Source organism: Dendroctonus ponderosae, unplaced genomic scaffold (genome assembly GCF_020466585.1).
Source record: "Dendroctonus ponderosae isolate FM_Combo_2020 unplaced genomic scaffold, Dpon_F_20191213v2 Dpon_F_20191213_3, whole genome shotgun sequence".
In the NCBI taxonomy this organism is placed as follows: Eukaryota; Metazoa; Arthropoda; class Insecta; order Coleoptera; family Curculionidae; genus Dendroctonus; species Dendroctonus ponderosae.
In genome coordinates, this window is record NW_026018508.1 from 10,499,366 (window position 1) to 10,520,990 (window position 21,625).

Here is a 21,625-nt window from a genome sequence, read left to right on the forward strand (position 1 = left end):
ATTTTGAAAAAATGCATTATTTTTGCACTTCTACATTTCCTGGGAGAATTAGAAACTTTTATTAAACTACGTTTTACATGAAAAACGATCCACTTCAATGCTCTATTTGGCAGTAACAACCGAAGCTCTGTTACTCTAACGGTTTTCTCAGAATAAACCAATAATTAAGCCCCGTTTCAAAAAATGCACTATTTTTGCACTTTTACATTTCTTGGAATAATTAGAAACTTTGATAAAACGACGTTATACATGAAAAACGACCCACTTCAATGCTCTATTCGGTAGTAACAATTGAAGTCTGTTACTTTAACGGTTTACGGAGAATGAGTTAATAGTTAAACGCGGTTTTGAAAAAATGTGTTATTTTTGCATTTCCTGAAATTATTTAAAAAATTTTGAAAATGACGTTTTGTGCGAAAAAAGACGCACTTTAATGCTCTATTCGGTAGTAAGAACTGAAGGTCTGTTACCCTAACGGTTTTCTAAGAATGATCCGAAAGCAAAGCGCGGTTTTAAAAAATGTTCTATTTTTGCACTGTTGCATTTCCTGAAATTATTAGAAACTTTCTGAAAACGACGTTTGATATGAAAAACGACCCTCTTCACTGCTTTATTCGGTAGTAACAACTGAAGGTTTGTTACTTTAACTGTTTTCTGTGAATGAGCCAATAGTTAAGCGCCGTTTTGAAAAAAATGCACAATTATTACAGTTTTCCATTTTCAGAAATTATTAAAACCATTGTGAAATGGACGTTTTATACGAAGGCGCATTTCAATGCTTTATGCGATAGTAACAACTGAAGGTCTGTTACTTTAACGGTTTTCTGAGAGTGAGCCAATAGTTATGCGCGGTTTTGAAACTACACAAATTTTCCACTTTTGCATTTCCTGAAATTCTTTAAAATATTTTGAAAACGACGTTTTATACGAAAAAATACGCATTTCAATGCTTTATTCGGTTGCAACAACTGAAGGTCTGTTACCTTAACGGTTTTCTTAGAATGAGCCAAAAACTATGCGCGGATTCGCAAAAATGCACTATTTTTACCCTTTACCTCTAGCTAGAAGAACATAATTAATATATCTCATTGGTTCAGTGCAATTGACCAGAATATCCACGTCTAAATTAACAATGGGTTTTTCCGTTTCCAGACTAGCTTGTAGGAAAGTATTTCCATAAGACACTGCTGCCGGAATTGGAGAAATGCGCTCCTTGAGATCTTTATATTCAGCCTGCAAATAGCGAAAAAAATAATTAGTCTTAGTTTAGCAGACAAGCTGGAGACGGACTTCAATCCGTAATGCTGTTGCATTGGTAACATCTATTGGAGTGTTGTATTCCAGCTTCAAAACCCCATTTTTGTCCAAGCGATGAGTTTTTTCGTCATATACTTCATCTTGTCTGGAATAACCATGCCGAACTACCACGTCTCTTTCTTCGTTTCTCAATGGGGTTCCATCGTGATTAGCAACTTTGATCTAACAAGAAAAAGCGGTAAAACTCCGGTTGGTGTGAACATCTTCTACTTACATAGGCAACATAGCTGAGCCCTGGCTTGAAATAGTCTGCAGTTTTAATCAAATCCATTTTGTACTTGTACTTATGGATATGGACTTGTGCGCTGTTATTCTGCCTTCTTCCCGTATGAGCCTCCTCAATAGTAACATCAACTATCACTACTCTTTCGTATTCATCGTTCAGTCTCAAGTCTTTCTCTATGTCGAACTCAACCAAACTGGATCCATCGATTTTCACCACTTTTCTAATCGGAGTCTGGTAGATTGGCTGGATGACTCCCGAGTAAATTGTTGGATAGGCTGTTACTGTGGCTTCTCCTACCACTTTCTTTCCATAGCTGTATCTAAATTAATCATCCAGATTTTTGATCTGAAGAATTGATGTCCAGTTGTGTGTTCACACTTACCTAGTATCGACTGCTATAGACAGGGTGTTGTCTCTAAAAGTAATGTGTTTGGGAACCTTAACATCGACCACGAACTTTGGTAGAATATATTGGGCAACTTCAACCGATTTACTGTAGGTTTGTCCATGGACAGTAACGGAAATGTTCCAGTTGCCCAGCACTGGGCTTTCGCTCAGTTTCAGTTCATCTGAGAACACCCCCTTGAGAGCTACGATATTTTTCCATTCCTTCACTCGGTTTCCTTGCCCATCCTGGGGCATTCGGATATAGCAACTTTGTGTGAAATTCTGCAGGTTCTTACCTCAATATGGATATGGAGAAGTTCGTCACGAACTTCAGCAGCAGGTTTCAATGCAGGGTTTAGAAGAATGGCTCTGAACAGAATAGTGGAGCCCGGTTGATAGACTGCTCGATCAGTTTGGATGTAAACAGAGTAGCTTTTCTTTACATATTCAAGTGCGAATTCTGAACGAAACTCCTGGCCTCCATTGCCAGTTACTTGGAGCTTGTAGGCGCCGTCTTCAATATCACCAACCTGGAATATTTGTGCGTGTTTTTGTTCTGTGGCAACTTAAATCTCGTGGGAAAACGCGATTTTTTAAGGTTCCAAAAAAAATCTTTGGGTACTCTGTACGTGCTTAGGCATAACGAAGCGACACTATACAGAGTAACCTACTTAGGTGAGTAACTGTTTGACCACATAAAAAAGATAATGAGAAAATGCCAGATAACAAAAGCAAATGAAACTAAATGAGTCCAATACAGGAGGTCAGTGACATGAAGAATAGACTTTGGCAAAAGTTAATTTAAAGTGTTGTAGGAGCACAGGAAGTTAGTTTTGTGTTTCAAGCATTATTCTGTCTAATAGGTGCCATGGGAGTGTTTGCTTTGCGAACGAACGAGTATTGGTAATTTGATGTTGAGCACTTTCCTACACTTTAAAAAAAAATGTTTTAATTTATTAGTACTCTTATGTTTGTTTTGGCTGGATTTAAATCATTTGCGCCTCTATACACAGGGCGTTTTAAGGAGTCTTGTACATGATTTGGTATGATACATATCTTCGCATTGCTTTATTCACGTAATTTATGAAATTTATTTTAGAAGTGTGTTTTTCAGTGAGGATTTTTCCTTTAATTGTTATCTTTAGATTTCTATTGCATATGAACGCATAACTGTCCGATTTCGTTTCCATTATCTTTCCTTAATTTTATTTATTTTCATTGCGTTTCAAACACATTTATTGCGTTTTGTTTCATTTCAAGCCACACCATATATTTTCGTTGTTTGTCCTGGTTTCATATTGAAATTTCCGCATGAAGGGCGGTTCTTTAATAGTATATGGAAGTTAAAATTAAAATTAATACCAAAACCCATATAAATTAAATAAATATACGACGCAAAGCGTTTGTTTTTGAAACAAGACATTTTCTAATTAATTTTCATATAAATTGAATTAAATATCGTTGTTGTTGAGTATTATTTGACTTATAATTGGTTAGTTTTCTATTTCAAAACATTCATTTCCGTATACTTTTAGGCAAAAATCGTTGACCAGAGCAAGCCGAGATACAATTTTTCTAATACTCTAATTTCGCATAACGAAACAAATTTTGCACCCGATTTAAATAAATTGTTTTTTTTAACTTGAACGGTTCTGCAACCGGTTTACCTAGTCCTAAGAATTTACTAGAAAAACAATGCAAATTAATGATAAAAACTATGCATTTTAAAATTGTGCTAAAAAGTTACCCTAGAATGTTCTTTTAGAAAATAGTTAGCCAATCAACCTGAATTTAGGATGCTTATAAGCAAAATACGCCATTTAAAGCAATCTCTTCAGATATTAACTCATTGCATTCGTATTTTTAAACGATCAATACTTATAAATTGAAATAAGTCACAATGTTTTGTTACCTCGAATCGAGCTACTACACTAGAGTAAGGTTGTATCACATCTTTAAATTGCACTAAAAATGGAGTTCCCGTGAATGATTGTCCTTCTAAAGTGGCCGTGATTGTAGTTGGTTCTGAAGTAGCGTGCATGCTAATTGCTGCATGGTACTCGCTGTTGGGTCGAATGATTCTAGTACCAATCACATTATAGTACCTGCAATAAACAATTTGTATGTAGTTATTTGTAAAATAATTAAATTTATCGCTTTCAATAACAGCAAAAGTTGAAGTTTTCTGCAAATGTGGTCCAAACTATTCTCCTTTGAACGAGCTGTAGAACTTTTAATGATTTAGATTCCATTTGGCACAATTATTTTAAAGGGGCATAAGCAAGGAATAAGATGAATGAATAAAGGGTAAAAAACCAAATTAGAGTTACTAATGCAACTAGAAAGTAAGTGCAAAATGCATCGGAATTGATAAAGTGTATAATACGTGAAAGCAAGGAACGACAAGAAATTATTTTGAGAAAATCCATAGAAAAAGTAGTTTTAATGCGCTTTCGGCTATTTTAATTGGCGGTGAATCGCTTCTACAAGAGAAAAACAGCGCCTCCGATGGAAACATACATGAAGCTACATATACTTTAATGGCTTTTTGGCCCTTTTAATCGATGCGACTTTGCTCTTTCTAATTAAATTCTCCTCAAATTTCGAGCTAATTTTCTGCTTGAGCTACGAATTTTTAAACAGATTGACATTTTTACTTGCAACAAATTAACCAGTTTCGAATTTTTTTCCTAAAATTCCTGATGATGCTGCCAGATTGAAAATTTCAGTATGTTTGCAAGCGACTTCGAAGCCCTTTCCAATAAAGTTTTCTTGAAATTTCGAGTAAAATTTGTGCGAGATACGATTTTTTATACATTGATTAACATCTCAACTTGCTCAAATTTCCAGCACAATCAGTGATTATTCATTCGCATGTTTCTTGATCCGTCCGATCAACAACTCCTGAACGGGTTTGAACATTTCTTCCGAAATGTCTGATGATGGTGGCAAATTGAAATTTGGAGATTTATACAAACGACTTTGCTCTTTCTGGCCAGGTTCTCCTTAATTTTCCAGTTAATTTTGTGCTTGAGATTCGAATTTTTAAACACCTATCGACATCTTTACTTGAGAAAAATTTTCCAGTTTCGAAAAATATATCTAAAATCACTGATGATGGTGGCGCATTGAAACTTCCAGGATTAATACAAAACATTTTTTTGTATTCCATTGAAATTATTCTCAAATTTCCAACACAATTAATTAGTGATTATTATCCGAATTTTTATTCAATCCGTCCGATCAAGAGTTAAGTCTTGAAAAAATAACCGCCTTCGGAAATTATCAAGTTTGCTAATTTTGAAGATTTATACAAACGAAGATCTCTTCAAGTTTTGAACGACTTTTCTGCTTGAGATATAATTTGTAAACATTGATCGACACATTTACTTGAGGAAAATCTTCCAGTTTTGAAAAAAATCTTTCAGGATTAATTCAAACTATATTAGTTTAATACCAATGAAATTTTCTTTTCCTTAACTTTCCAGCACAATTAGTGATAATTATTAGTTTTTGTCCTGAAAAACTTTTCTTTAACTTCTGAAAAAAATATCAATTTTGCAATTTTGATTGCGAATTGAAATGTTGAAGCGTTATTTGAACGACTGTGTTCTTTTTCATGAAATTCACTTTAAGTTTCGAGCCAATTTTGTGCCAGAAATTCGAATTTTTAAACATCTTTGACATATTTACGCGTAAAAAATTTTCCAGTTTCTAATTTTTTCCTCAAATCGCTGATGATGGTGGCAAATTGAAACTTCCAGTACTTTTACAAGTGACTGTGCTCTTTCCAATGAATATTTTTGTGCAATTCCTGATTATGGCAGCAAATTGAAATTTTGAAGATTTCTACAAGCGACTTGGTCCTTTCCAAAAAAATTCTCCTTTAGACTGAACCCCTACTTCAGCCAACTGCAAGCTCTCGAGCGAAACACCTCTGGGGATGTAAAGCACCCTTGTTTGCGAAACGTTAGGAAGAAATCCCTTTGCTCAATGGCCTAAACGCCCAAAACTCATCAGTTTCAATTTAGTTCGATTTAAGACTCATCTCAAATGAATTCGATAGCAGGAACCATTTGCGTAATTCTTCAGGCCCACACAGGTCGATTATTTCAGGCCTACAAAAAAGGATAAACTTTCATTTTTATTAGTATATTTTCTTGGCCATCATCCTATTCTAGCATTGCTTGCATAATTTTGCATAATTAAGCGAACTTCAGTCCTACGCTGATACATTTGACGCTCAACCTGCAATCTAGTGATTGATATGTTTGAATCGCCGACTTTTCCTGGTTCCTACAAATCCTACACACATGTGGAATGGAAAATTAATTTGATGCGAACTCGGTTTCTTTAAGAACTAGACGGTTAATTGTTGAATATGCGAGGTTTGCAAATTTCATTTCCGTACTGATTCAATGAAAATGAGCGCACAAGTAAATTAACATAAAAAATTGCGATTGTGTTAGATTCATTTTAAATACAGCAGTTTCTACACACATAATTAGTCATTAAAAGATGGTTCTTTGTAGCTAAAGAGATAAAGTCTGTTGGACTTACATCGGGCTGTTTTGTGTGTCATAGCCCGCACTAATTTAAATAAATATTTGGTCGGTAGACCCTGAAGTGTCTTGAATTGCAGAATTCTTCTATTCTCAAAGGTGAAGAACTATAAAGACACGTTTATTATTATCTACTCGTATACATTCGAAGTGGAAATAACAATTTAAAAATTCAAGCCACAATTTCTCCAAAATCTCGAATCAATAACCATTTTAAATGTTTACTTTTTTGGTTGTTTGGATATTTTTCAATTCAAGAACTAGTATTATTATCAAAACTGTTTTGTCTAGTTGCTTGAAATACTCTTCGTTCTCGATAAATCATTTTATATCCCAAACCAGCAGTTTTCAATTTATTCGCGCACCTGAAGTAACGCAAATAGCTCTTATAGTCGTTCCATAAATGGACAGGAAAAGGAACTCGATCATTTGCGCGAATATTTGCACACTTATTCATTGAGAATATTGAACAAATGTTTGATGAGTCTGACTCTTAAAACATCAGATGTCTGCATTTCTGCATATTAACAATAAATTATTGCATAAACTGAAAAAAACTTCAGGGTTCAGTTGTTACATTCCGCATAATTGGACTTTCACATAGGAATGCCGGTTTCTTCTAACGGAATTGTTTTGCTCGAGATTTATTCGCATGCATTTCATAATCCTGTTACATTTTCAACTGTAAACAGTTTTGCATTTATATAAAAGTGGAAAAAATTCAGCTTTCAATGTATTGGAAAATGTGCATAAATACTGCTAAGAATTGAGCTCAATAGTGCAATTAATCTGGCGAAAAGAAAGTGAACCATCCCGCTCCTTCATTTTGCAAAAGGGAAAGCGATATTCACATGTTTGATGACAATGACTGGGTTTTGTTTTTTGTGCTCAAACAATGCTTAATTAAATTAATTCGCGGGTTTTTTCAACGCTTTGCCAGGTTTTGCGGAAATAAAATAAGTTTTTCCTTTGAGCAATTTAAGGATCAAAGCACATTAAGCAAAATGCGTTTTTTGAAAATTTACTCACCCATTTTGCGCGAAGCAATTAGCGATCGAGATCACCAACGTAAATAAACTTAAATGCCACATTATATCATCAATGACATCACACTGTAACACCCACTGTTCACAAGTTACTAATTTAATTAACGAATAATAATTAATCCACGGTGTTTGTTGTTAAAGGTTCGTTTTTTATTTTTAAATGGGAATTTAACAGTTCATTTACTCGCGCTGCTCAACTGCAACTTTCTACCTTAACGCTACCAGTTGCACTGTCTTCCATTTGGTATAAACCATTCGATGGTTTACCTTCTTTACCTTGCTTTTCTGTGACGTTCATCTGGTAGACCTTCTTGCTGCCCACCAAATAGTATGTGTGCATGTGTGTGCTCAACCTCAGTTATCTATGTGATTTGACTCGATTTTCTTGGTTATTTTAAGGGTTGAATTTGAAAAACTGTGCGATTTTTTTTATGTAAGAATCAATAAGTTTGTTTGAGGGTATTAAAATTTTTGAAAGTCTAATTTATTTGATTAAAGCTCTTAATGATCAGGTAAGCTTACTGGTCTAAGAATGCGAGGTGAGGTCATTGGTTAATATGCAGCGATGAATCAATCTAATTCATTTCGGTGAGGACTGCAAGAAGCTGAATTTGGCGCTAACTGTCATATTTTTCTTATGAAATATAAGGTGTTTAATTTTAGTGTTATTTTCTGGTCATTCATCAGTGAAATCATCAAACATCCAATTGAAGAAGTGCTTCAACATTTTTTCAGAGTTTAAAATCCGTTTTTAATTCGCATATAGAAGACAGTCTCCAACAGAAATTGTCCAAAATTTCAAAAAGCACGTTACTCACATTTTTCGAAACACTTTTTTGGTCTTTGAACTGGATTTTTTTATATTGAGTTTTGGTCATGATTACTTGGTTTTTGGCTTTAAAAATGTCTAACAACATATTTAAAGTTTAGAAGTATTATTTATAAAATTGTAACTTTAGTAGTTTGAAGTCTAACGAAGTTATTTATCCAATTAGTAAGTATTTTCAAATATACACTTTTAATGTATTTAGTTTTATAATAATTGAAAAAAAGTTGCTATTAATTATAAAAAAACACTTTAATACTAATGCGCAAAACCATCAAGTAATGGTGCTACGCGAAAGAAAAAAGATCTATAAAACGACATACAATTTCTTATACTAACGTGTAATTCAATTTTAAAAAAAGTTTGCTGCCAATGTTTAAACAGTGTCTGTGGTTGTTCTCTCATTACTGCGCATCGTGATAATTCACTTTTTCAATGGAACTTATTGTTTCTATATTTTTCAAATCTGATCAGGCCATAGGATTGGTGAGCGCCCTTCTTACCTTCGTCTCTTTACGTTTTCTGAAAACATCAAACTCTTCAGATTCAAAAAACCTCAGGATGTCTGCAACTGGATGAGAGTTTATTCTGAATATTCAATTTTTTTAAGATTTACTAGCTCGATCTGTGCCCTGCTCATGCATCAATTCTTCTTAAGTCCACTGCTTTAATTGTTCAGGTTTCACTCCCATATCGAAACACGAAAAAACCAGAATTTGCATCATTTTAGCGAATTTTTAATAAAACAGTCGATTGAAATCTCAGATTATCTACTCATTGCACTTTTGGACTTGGACGTTCCTATCATTCTTCAGATGTCACTCTCACTTGAACCAGTCATCAAACTGTTGCTGCTTTCAACGTTGTATCGTCTGCGTATCACAAGTTTGTATTTTTTGCTCGCAGTTGGGTTTCCTCCATTCCGTCCATTTAATACCTTTCTTAATGTATATTCTCAATAGATCAGAAGAGAGAATGCAAATTTCTATTTCTTTAGTCTGAAAGGTTACCAGTTATCGATGTTGTTCTCGTAAAGAATTATTGTGAGGGAAATTCGGTTTCAGGCTCTCCCACCTCACAAATAACATTTCATAGTAGTTAACGTTAGTTAAAGCCTTTTAGTAATCCAAGAAACACTACAGCAATAGAATATTGAATTCTCGACATTTTTCTATTGTTGCCGTAAGTTGAGAAATTGAATTAAATGAATAATCAGTATAATTTCTGCCCAGATCATATTTCACTAAGCTTAAGAAAAGCCACATCCGAAATGATAGTTGAAGTTCATCGTATTGCTTTAAAACAGAGTTTTTTGACTGATTTTCAAGTTAAACTACATTATATAAACAACGCTAACAATGGAATTTAAGAGCCACAGTTTTCATGTAAAAAATAATATTTATTTAACAAATTTAATTATACATTTACTTACAATAACTGACTTTATTCATTACTAATAAAATTAAATAACATAAATATACATTTTTTCAATAAAACTCTCCTCTTAAAGGCACCTTTTAGTATGCTTAAGATAATAATTTCTTGATTTTATTTGGCATCAACGACTTGATCCTCATCGCTTCAAAGCGGCCTTTACTTGTGTCGACAGACTTCTGGCTGTTAAACTGGACACGACTGGCTTATTATTGTTCTGAAAAAACGCACAAAACAACAATTATTAGCTTAAATAATCGTGGAAAAAAAGTATTCAAAATGGCAACGCATGAGTCGAAACATGTCAGTTTTGGACTAGCATTAAGAAAATTTGAGTTGTCGAAGTGTCTTTTATTGTACCTTTTTTCTAATTCTCATCAATTTTCTAGCACTGAAATTTGAAATTTTGATGCAAAAGTATTTACTTAGAATAGAAAAAAAATGAAATAAATTACATAAAAGGAAGCGGGAAATTAATCATCATTTGAATGAAATTGTTATAAATTAACAAAACGTGGCTGCTGCGCCCAGCAAACCACCTCTATAAAATTCACATCAGAAAAAAAATTACGACTAAAATCCGAAAAACACAAGTTTCATGTTTGATGATCTATTGACCACACACCTTTAACTGGCTGTATTTTCGGATTTTTTGATTAAGAAGTCACCCTGTAAAATGTTATGTAACGGATTATTATATACCCTGTAAAGAAATGTAAAAGTAAAATAATAAAACTTCGACAAAACCCAGATAATTGTTCAGGAAATGAAAAAAATACGTTGCGAGTTCAACGAGCGTCGTGATAAAGAAATAGATATGGCGTCGCAAAAAATTGTCAATCTTTGGTATAACTCAAGTTTCCCTAGGTTTACAAAAATAAGGAAAATTAATCCATCTTTAAAATGTACTTGTTCAACTTATTGGGACCAGTTTAATTCGTAAGAAATTACGATCATATTATCAACCTTTTTTTAAACTTCATATTACAGGGTGATTTGAAATTGGAGTTCTTTATGTGGGAAATTTACAGTACTTGTTTGCAAGCACAGAAAATTATTTCAAAGAAGTAAACCTACGATTATAAGCCCTTTTTCTCACTCACTAAAAAACTGTCCAAAAACTGAAAAAACAAGCAAGCCTCAATGAGCTTCAAAAAAAAACTGACGCCTAAAAACTTTACTTACATCATTGGTTTCGAACTTATTCTTCAACTCCCGTACTGAAACTCGGACGCTATTCGATTCATCAACCGACGAATTCCGATGCATTTGAACCTGCCTGGGTTCAATTTCGGACTTTTGAAATTTGCCTAAAGCCTGACGAACCACACGCCGTTTCGCTATTTCTTCCACATCCAAGTCCACAGCTTCATGCTCGACATTGTCCACTTGGTGGGCATAAAGTGAAGGATCAGCATTCTGTTCTTCTGGATGCATCTCCAGGCTAATTTCTGCTGAAGATGACGAATTAATTGCAGCTCTAGACGCATGGCTTGAAGTTCTTCCACGAGTTTCCACCGAGAAGGCGTGGTCGAGCGATTCCCTCTGTTTGGGTTTGGATGAGAGTGAGTCTGGAAGCTTGTTTTTGTGCGTTTTCAAGGCGAAGTTGCGCACATTGGGATCTTGGTATATCTTGGAAATTAGAGTGTTATCCTTCCTGGGGCGGATGCATGTTACTTCTTCCAAGCTGAGAAGATCCTCCTGAGATCCGTAGATGAATTTCTTCGTGCTGGGAGTTGCAGGAGGACTGGCCATGTAGTAGTGATCGAAATGTGGTTCGCCTGATGCCATGGCGTGATTTCTTGTATCAACTACATGGCTTGAATCGGAGTTTAGCGACAGCAGGTCTTCCTCAGAGCTGAAGAATGATATTCTTCCAGTCTTTCCAGAGTCATATTCCGATGTTAAGCCATCATCAGAGCTATGCAATATCTCTTTGCTTAGGTATATGGAAGATGTTTCGCTTTGGATTTCTTTGGCCTCAACGCTTCGATGGCTGTTAAAGGATGATGTATTATAAGTCTCTTCCATGGAGGGCGTTTCTTCTCGGCTGTGCAAAGCAAACAGCCTCACTTTGGGGTCTTTGTAGATTTTGGAAATCAACGTATTATCTTTCTTCGGGTGGATCACTTTTGGGGGAGCATCGAATGAGTCGTCGAGCAAACTGGATTCGCTTAAATGTCTCCTTAGGGCAACTCTTTCTTGCCCAAAATTGCGCGCCTTAACTGTTGGAGGAGCTTTTACGAAACTTCCGCTTTCCCCTTTATTTTCACCGAACAGAACCCGTGATCGAGCCACGTGATCTTCTCCATATCCATTCTCTAGTTGCTCACCAGGATGGACAGTTTCGTTGCCATCTTCAATAGGCCTGTATGAAACTCCCAACGGTGTCGCTTTAATCGGTATATGAATGTCTTCGTTCTTCGATTTTCTGACGATCTGCGAATGCTCCACATCGTAAAAGTTAACGAAACTCAATTCAGAGTCGGAAGTTACTGCGGAAGAATTTTCTGCCCTATAAACCTCCGCTTTGACATGATTATGGAAAGTAGCCTGCGACATTTCTTCCAATGGGATAACTATTGCTTTCAAAGCTTGATGAATCCCGTCAACTTCAGCAGTTACCCGAAGAGGGGGGCGGCTTTTTGGAAGCTCCGGAGGAACTTCAAATGATGCCGGAGTTTCAACCACGTCCGATAAGGGACTGGTTTCGGTTACGATTTGAGCTCGAGATGGGGGAGCTGCTTTGGGAAGAGCAGGCGGGGGACTTGGAGTTCTTGATCTTGATGGTTCGGATGAAGGCCAAGCGACACCGTTTACCTGCGAGGGGTTAGCTGGATTAGTCACAGGTTTAATGGCATGAATCGATATGGGTATCAGTATTACATTTAATGTAAGTAGTTACAATGAAATGATCGGATTACGGGCGTTATAATTCCAAAGTGATCCTAATGAAGGTGTTGGGTGGGCGCGTAAGTAATGCTTTTTAAAACATGCATAATAAGCATCCGCATATCTAATAAAAATGCATAAAAAAGTTTAATGTAAGTTTAAAAATGATACATTTTAAAAGCTAGACTTAGACATAGTTTTATATAACTATTAAGGGCTCTTTTAGTGTAAAGTTTCACAGATATTTAAAAGTTAATTTGCTTATATTGGTTTTGCCAGTTAATTTTAAATCAAAACTTCGTGTTTTTCAAAAATCGTTTTTGAGTTTTTTATTTTCGTATGTTTTATCATCAAACTTTAGAACAGCCACATTTGGTTGTCCATCATGAACTCCTACAACTAATTTTTGCGCTTCAAGAAAAATTGGTTTTATTGCGTTCAAATCAGTGTCGAGCCACAGGGGGCTCAGAACAACTTTAAACTTGATAGTTTTGACTTGCAACTCCTAGTTGGACGGAAGAACACGAAAAACTGGAGTATTTTAAGTTCCTTTCGGAGTTAAAGGGTGTTTTCTTGCTTCCCAACCCAGTGGCATGCTTAAAGTTTTTTTTTGTTTCAATCCCGAACTTTAACCAAGCGACTTTGATCGATAAACACAGTTTAATGTGGAAGTTGTGTCCAACTGGCGAAATCCCAACATTGAAAATGGGCAGTTTAAGAATGTTTTCTTGCACCCAAACCGCTGCTATAAACGAAGTTTAGTACATCTTAAAGCCGACACTTTAACCTTACGAATTTGGCCTTTAAACAAGATTTAAAGCCAAAGTTGTGCCGAGACACTGACTGAACAGCAGAAGCCAAAAAATCCTACTATAAAAGCCACACTTTAACGTAGCAACTGTGATCTCCAGTTTATATTATTTATATGTATTTTATATTTCCATAACACAGTTTTAAGGCGAAGTTTCGAGATCAATACGACAGTTGCTACATCACAAAAAACATTAAAAACTGGGCAGTTTAAGAACGTTTTATTGCATTTAAACCACACTTGAATTGTATCGTATTGATTTTGATTGATACATTGGAAAGCCAATACTTTAACGTTGGAACTTTGATCTTTAAACATAATTTAAAGTCGACGTTGTTTATGCGCGACATTAATCGCGGTTTAATTCAAAGCATTTGGTTCGCAAACTCGTATTTTCGACCTTAACCGATTGCAATTCTCCGAGATGCAGTTTTTATAGAAAATAGATCGTTTTTCAACAAACTTCAAAATTTTCAAATCGCTAAGTTCTGTGTAAAAAAATTGTATTTTGAAGTGTTTTCTTGCGTACAAACCAGTGTCGTGCCCGAAGGCTCTGGCACAACTTCAAAGTCGACAGTTGAAAGTTGTGCGCTATTCACATTATTTTGGATGCAAAAAACACTCTCAAACTGTTTTGGCGCGTTTTCATCCAGTGTTGCGCCCAGAGGGCTCGGCACAACTTGTAAAGTTGTGCCAAATCCTTCGCGGATGTTGAAAACACCCTAAAACGGCCAGTTTTTTACTCATTGTGATTTAATCAGTGTCGCCTCCGAAAGGTTCAGCACAACTTCACAGCCGACACTTTAATGCTGCAACTGTGGCCTTTAAAAATRATTTAAAGTTTCCTTAATGCTGCKTTTGGCACTCTACTGTTTCTCTCTTAAAAGAGCAGTAAAGTGTTGCTAAATAAAAATAAAAATGATCTATAATAGGTTATATAATAGATTCATTTCATTTCGCGGTGAGCTTTGAATAACAACAATTTTAAAATTTCCGCGAAAATTGCCAATGATAAGAACAATTTATCTTGAAGCGCTACAAATATAACAACAGGTTTGTTAAAATGATAAGATTGTTCAAGTGTTTATCACAGGGTAAACAATTATTAAAACTGTCGTAAAAATATAATTACTGGCGAATTGCACAAAAATTCAAATTTTTCGGATTTTATAAAGAATATTAAGTGCAGATGAAAGCCCAACTTCATCAAGTCGAGTTGTGAATGACTAGCATTTATGCAAATATTGATATAAAAAATGAATCATTGGATTGTTGGCAGTGAGTTAACTCAACCCTAACAAACAATAGTGAAATAGTCGAGAACTGTTGAAATGGTTAGTTGAGAATATCCGGAAAAAACAACTCAAAAAACTCGAATTATCTATGACTTACATTAATAACAGGCACACACTAGTTTCAGACTAAAGCAACCATTTAACGTTGATTATAAATATCGATTAAATAAGCATTTTATCTGGAAATAGGCGTTAAASTGGTATTTAATCATATCTATTGAGTTAGATGAGATATCATGCAACAAGTGACGTAGATTTTTTCCCTTGCAAATTGGGAATCACACTTGTTTTGSCTGATAATACTTAAAGTTAATTAGGTATTTCAAACCCCTAGACATTTTTACATTRAGAAATCACAGAAAATTCTGTTCTAATGTTCTAAATTTYRAAACTGCTAAACTATGAAATTAAAACTATTAAGAATACATAAAAACGCTASAATTTTTGTATWCAGCTTAATTATTATATTGGTTATTTTCTTATAARAATCGATTAAAAGCAAGCTGCATAAACGCCAAAAATTGAGGTGTTTCTTRTGTCCATGAATCTGAATTAGTCCCATATTATCTTAACAGATGCATCWGTTATTCATCTAACTTTAAGKCCTTTAGAAGCAAGTTACTGAATATTGTCTGAAAAAAACTGACGTCGAAATAAATTTGAAGAACGATGATTTTTAACTTCCTTTGCAGCAGTTTCATTTCTTTTACTTATTCTTTCAATGGGAAACATTTTGCGCAAACCACAGCTTAACAAAACCCAGTTCATGCATGCACAGTAAATTATTAGTAAACCGAACATTCATTAAGTTTAGTAACTTTTATTGATACAACATCGACCAAAACCCCTTCACCTTTTACTTACACAATTCGAATCGCATTCCAAACATTTCATGCACAATCCATTTGCAAGTGCAACGATGAAAATTAAAATTTTCCCATGCTAACCAGTAGAAGGTGAAAGAATGAGACCAAAAACAAAACACAAAACAACCAGATCCAACGGTTTATTTCGTAACAGTAACAGGTAGCTGTGCGCTAAGTCTAATGGAAAATAAAGTTATAAATAAGCTGGTTAAAGCCCTTTTAATAGAATCTACGAAACGTTTGTCTGATCCTACCCCCCAGTTAATTGGGACTTTCAGGAAAAAGTAGTAGAGGATTTTGTACGAAGTTTCTACTGGAATTTTTAGGGGAGTATAAACTTCTGGGTAAACTGGAGTAGGTGGAGATTTCTTCCAGGTGGTTTATATGGTTCGCTAGACTTACCTGGGCATTTCTTCCACCTCCAGATGGTTTGCTTGCTAGTCTGGCATAGTAGTCTGGACCAAATCTGCAACAACAGTTGATTTCTAGGTTGAACATGTTCAATGTCAGAAGAAATTGAATTATTAGACAACAAAAAATTGTGGGTAATTGTTTGTAATTTTTTCCTTAAAACCAAATGAGTCAAATTGAAGATTAAAATGAATATAGGTAGAAATGAATATAGGTGAAGTTAAAATGAATATAAGAGCAAACAGCGTTTAATCTGGAAGTTTTAAGAGGCAGATACATTGTTTTTTCAATTTTCACTTAAACTGTTCAATTTGGGTTCAAAGTTTTTTCCCATGGCAGTGATTTTTTCAAACTGCCCGCTTATTTGCTATTGTTATCAGATTTGCTCAATTTGTCCTTCAAACCACTTAAAACCGATCTCTTACTGAGTTTATCATTTTTCCTGAATTGCGAGTAATCTGTTGGGAGTGTTTCTATCTGAATTGCCCACTTGGCTCTTTTCTTCTATTTCTATCTTGTTTTCTTGTATTTATTTGCTATTAAAATATATGACTATTATAAAATGATTTTTTTCTATTTTTCTGTCACGTCTGTTTTTGTTTAAAGTTGCAAATTTGCCATTGAAAGTTATGCCGAGCCCTTCGGGCACGACACGGACTGGATGACAAAAAGTGAACAGTTTTTTGTGTTTTCTTGCGTCCAAACCAGTGTTTACACGAAGAGTTCGGCACGGCTGAAAAGTCGACACTTTCTAGTTACAACTGTTGTCTTTAAACACGATTTAGTGTGGAAGTTTCCGCAAGGCCACTTTTGGCGCTTTGCTGTGTTTTCTTCTGTGGAAAATGCAAATTGAAAATCAATTTATCCTTTCCACCATTGCACACCGGTTTTTTACTGAGTTTATTATTTGTCTTCAATTGTGAGTCTTCTGTTAGGAGTGTTTCTATTTTAATCTCCCACTTGTCTCTTTTTGTCTATTTCTATGTTGTCTCTTTATATTTATTTGTTATTGACATTAACGGGAATTATAAAGTTGATAAACGCTTATGATTGTTTTTTTTTAATAAATTCCCGAACCAAGAGAAGTACAAAATGCGACAATCCTTATTTGAAAGAAGAATGAAAATAGTGTTTTTTCCTGTGCTTAACGGTCAAGATTAGTAGAATTTGAAGATATAAATGACCTAAAAATTGTATTAAAAAAGACAATAACAATGCACTTACATGTGCGGCCTATTACGATTCTTCGTCTCATGCGAAAAAACTTCCACTAGTGTTTTGGACATGATCACTTAAATCCGCACCCTTTATTTCTTTTTTTCAACACCAATTTAGTCTTGTTTTCCTGTATTGTTCTGACCGCGAAATTGAATCTGCCAATAGTGATTTAAATTACAATCGTCATGCTCATCGCCCGTTTAATCTTATCTTCAATGACTTATTGTAAAAATCAATTAAAAAATTTCAAAAATTGTGAAATTCGGTTGTCTAAATCGCGCTCACATATGCTATCGTGATATGTTATGGTTGAAGCATTGGCGTTCACATGAACATATCATGTGAAAAAATATGTACATGCTATAATGCGCCTAATCTGATGCAAATTGTGTTTTATTACCCAAAGGGGTTTTATTGTTGATCATATAAAATGCACAGTTTAGATAAAAGTCTTATGTATATTTCGAACATTTGACGAATTAGCGACTTAATTCATAAGGGAAAGCGGCTTATCCACCACTGGCAATAGATTAGCATCAGCTACATTTTGATGTAGTCAATACCATTGAAGTGTCTACGTGTAGAGTCAATCGCAAACAATGACACCATTATATTTTCTTTAAACATTTTCCATCTTACTCGACAGCCAAGTTAATCTTGGAAGGATTACCATTGTTAAGTTATGCGATAAGCCAATAATCAGCAATCTTCTGGGTGCAACTCTCTAGTCTGAGCGAAACCTTTGAAAATCATCGTCCCAAAATAGGATGTTGCTCTAATGTTGTAAACACTCCTGTATATCTTGTATGAACAAAATATATGCTTGTCATAAGTGAATACTTTTCAAGCAACTGGTGTTGGAACATGAGCAGATTTCTGCCAATGTTCTAAGAAAAACCGTTGATGCAGAATCGGCTATAAGATTAACATTTTCAATGGCTTGGGTATTAAATGCAATTGGTTAATTTATTTGATATGTGTACTCAACCTTCCGTGGATGGATTACAGTATTGTCCTCTTAATCTTCCACTCAAAACGGCTTTCAGAGTATTAAAAGAAGTTTCAAATGAAGGGGGATTTGTGAGAGGCACATTTAATGAGGAGAACCAATGTTTTGCTCTTTGGATGCAATATCGGTTTTTTTCTGTGGTCAACATCATGATTTTTTCCAATTCTTGAATTTGAATTGAATTCTTCAATGAAAAACTTCAATTCTTAATAATAATAGGACTGTGTGTGTGCACACTGGATGGAATAACAGAATCGGTCCTTTTGTATTGAAGTGTGTAATTTTTTATCTTTTTCAAGCCTTCAAATGTGCATTTGGCCAAATGTACCTTTGAAGCCTTGAAAAGGCTTGAAAAATGCAAAGAATTACAAACTTCAATACAAAAGGACCGATTCTTTGATTCAATTCTTAAATTCTTCAATCTTAAAATTCCTGTAAATAACGGTTTATCAAAAGCAAAGTGAAAGTTATTCAACTGAAAATGTGGCGATTTTTCTAGAAATTGTAATTTCTTTAAATCATTTTTTGCACTGTGTTGAGAAAAGTTTTTCGGATTAATTGATCGAACGTTCTACTCGTTCCCATTAGAACCTTAGAACCGATATCAATATTACCTAAACTTTGCACCAACTTTGCCACTGGATAACTGCTGTTTGCTCCAACCGATTTTATTGCTGTTTAAAGCTTTAAGTAGATCAGTTCTTTTTCTGTAGGTGTGCGTTTTTGCAAAAAATGTGTGCTTTGTCTAAAGTTTATACACGGTGGAAAATGAAACTATGCAGCATCTCTGAAAGTTTGTCTTGCTACAAAAAAGTGTTTTTTGAATTTCAACATCAAAAGCATAAAGATCCGCCTTATATCTCAAAACTGAATCTGAATTTTTCGCCTGCCTCTTTTATTTACAGGCTGGTCTCAACAAATTCACTTTTCGGCTTGAACTGATAAAATTTTCGTTTTCGGACCGATTTTCAAAATCTGGTGCTCACTGAAGCTTTATAGCTGCAAGCTGAACCTTTATAGTCAAGTTAAGGCAGAAATTCGATATACATGGTGGCATGAGTGAACCGATTGTTTGAAAATAAACTTCACTCGAATTGTTAGAATAACTGTTAGAATTAGAATTTTGATCTGAGTAACTTCGATTTTTGAAAATTTGTATCAGTGCAACACCAAATAGTTGATTTTTTTGGTTTTCCTGTAAATGAAATTGACGGACAACAAATTTCATAACAGTTTCGAGATATATTTCTGCCTCGGGCGTTGAAATTGACAAAAACGTTTGCTGGTGCAATTAGAAGAATTTTGAGAAATTTTACATTGTTTCATTCTCCACCCTGTAGAAAGTTTACCTGAAGTACAACATTTTCGAAAAATCCCACACCGACAGAAAATAAAATTAACTATTTAAGGCTTCAAACAGCAATAAAATCGCGTGCAGCAATCAGAAGTTATCCAGATCCAGCTATTGCAAAATTGGTGGCGCAGCCTTTATGTTGTTGAGCAGTTAATATATTTTTTTTCAATAAATCTTCCCTTTTTTGGCTGCGAAATTGTTGCTGATTCAATTCTGAGTGAATAACAATCGCAATGGTTTCTAAAAACATTCGGTAAAATAAACAGCCATAGCTCAATGAAGATGGAAGTAACAGGAACTTCAATTAAGTGCTTTTGAAGCAAAATATATTCTCTCAGAAATATTGCAGTCCTCAACGATTTAAAGTTATATGGTTGGAGGATATCGATGTTTCCATCCTCCATTTCATCAAATGATTAAAACTCCACAGAATTAGAACAGAGAATTTAAAATTTTTCTTTAAACGAATATTACAATATAAACGAACGTGTAAATAATGCGGTATTCTGCTTTACAGATGCTTTTTAGCAAGTTCTAGTCTTGAAACTACTGTTTTCGATTCCTAAACCCATGTAAACACATTGGGAGCTTTCAGATTCGTTTCTCTCAGGAGTTGAATGTTTTCATTTTTTCCCGCATTTGAAACAACGCTCGAATTTTAAAGCATTTATCAATAATTCTGATAATTTATGCCTCAAAACATCCAAATTTTACTTAGGCAAGTGCATCTTACAATACATTTTTGCATAGACACTTACATTGATCCAGCAGCACTGTTGGACCTTTTTATCCTGCTCTCAATGCTTTCCTTGGAATAGGGATTGTTTTTCATTTCCACTGCATGTCTCCACTTCTCTTTTTCCTTCTTAGTGTAGCTGCCTCCTAAAATATCTGCCTTTTTTTTCCTTCTCTTTAGCGCCATCAGCCAATCACTCACCAATAAATTCAAAGTCGCTGTCGGCTTCGTAGGATTCACCATTTTCATCAGAATCTGCATTGACTGGCTCAATTTCAGCTGGTTTGCAGCTGCAAAAAATCCAATTGTATTTGCCTTCAAAAATCAAACGACTTAATGAATTCAATTTGACTTACTTTGGTTCGCTTTCACAAGGTTTCAAGATCTGCCTGGGTAGTGAAGCAAATCTTTCAGTATATTCTGCCTCCTTTTCCGTATTACTATAAGCTGACAGGAAGGAGGAATCTTCAACGTCTGGAAGAAACATTAAAAGTATTTAACCATCCAAGCAAACTGTTTCAAACTACTTACTATCATCATCCAAGGAAATATCGGTTTTCAATGCTTCAGCAGTATCGAACGATTTTTGCTCTTTCCCATTCACTTCCTTGACACCAGAATCCGTCGACGATTCGCTCAGAAGATCGCCATTATCAGTAGCTTCCACATTGGCTTTGCCTCCGCCTCCACCTCCTATAATGTTTTTCGATTGAACTAATAGCGTATGCGTTGTGGTCGGTTGGATCGCTTCTTCGCAATCTGATCCCACATCGGATAGATCGGAAGTGTCGTCTATTGGCTTGTCGCCAATTAAAACCTTTATATCAAATAGAAACCAACTGTTAACATTGTTTAAAGTGTAAAGAAATGTGCTATTTTCTTGGAATGGCTTTAGATGCAAATTATTTTTTCGATTATTAGAGGAGATAAAAAATTTGGAAGCATGTGGCCATGAGAATTTTGCAAACTGCTTTTAAAAAGAATGCAAGAACGAATTTTAAATGCAAAGCAGTGTTGGACAAAAATTTATTTTTATTAAAAAAATAAAAATACGTTTCGGTGTTTTCCACCATCATCAGTTTCTATGTGTAGCGTTGTTGCTACTTTAAGCCTTGGCATATATTTGGAGTCACTCCAAATACACCGAAACGTATTTTAATTGATAAATAGACAATAAATGACTGAAGCCCAGGAATTGATTTTGATTTGGAATTGAAACACAGTCAGGAAAGTAT

General features: G+C 34.8%; 2 protein-coding genes across 11 annotated transcripts in view; both read right to left on the reverse strand.

The window, feature by feature from the left end:
* The window catches only part of LOC109535781 (CD109 antigen), a 15,766-nt gene extending 7,945 nt beyond the window's left edge, over positions 1–7,821 (reverse strand). Inside the window, exons 1-7 of the mRNA XM_019901781.2 lie at positions 7,522–7,821; positions 3,843–4,035; positions 2,227–2,460; positions 1,926–2,176; positions 1,532–1,862; positions 1,291–1,479; positions 1,056–1,233 (exon numbers count right to left, since the gene is read on the reverse strand). Of these exons, the coding sequence (XP_019757340.2) occupies positions 1,056–1,233; positions 1,291–1,479; positions 1,532–1,862; positions 1,926–2,176; positions 2,227–2,460; positions 3,843–4,035; positions 7,522–7,583 (1,438 nt within the window). The 5' untranslated portion in view covers positions 7,584–7,821. The remainder of the gene's footprint in view (positions 1–1,055; positions 1,234–1,290; positions 1,480–1,531; positions 1,863–1,925; positions 2,177–2,226; positions 2,461–3,842; positions 4,036–7,521) is intronic.
* Positions 7,822–9,742: 1,921 nt separating this feature from the next.
* Positions 9,743–21,625, reverse strand: part of LOC109535752 — a 37,072-nt gene continuing 25,189 nt past the window's right edge. For all 10 annotated transcript variants that reach the window (XM_019901721.2, XM_048664536.1, XM_019901720.2 and 7 more), the window contains 7 exons: positions 20,922–21,207; positions 20,747–20,864; positions 20,592–20,680; positions 20,413–20,536; positions 16,065–16,128; positions 10,984–12,618; positions 9,743–10,015 (listed from right to left, as the gene is read on the reverse strand). In XM_019901721.2, coding sequence (XP_019757280.2) covers positions 9,938–10,015; positions 10,984–12,618; positions 16,065–16,128; positions 20,413–20,536; positions 20,592–20,680; positions 20,747–20,864; positions 20,922–21,207 — 2,394 coding nt within the window. In that variant the 3' untranslated portion in view covers positions 9,743–9,937. The remainder of the gene's footprint in view (positions 10,016–10,983; positions 12,619–16,064; positions 16,129–20,412; positions 20,537–20,591; positions 20,681–20,746; positions 20,865–20,921; positions 21,208–21,625) is intronic.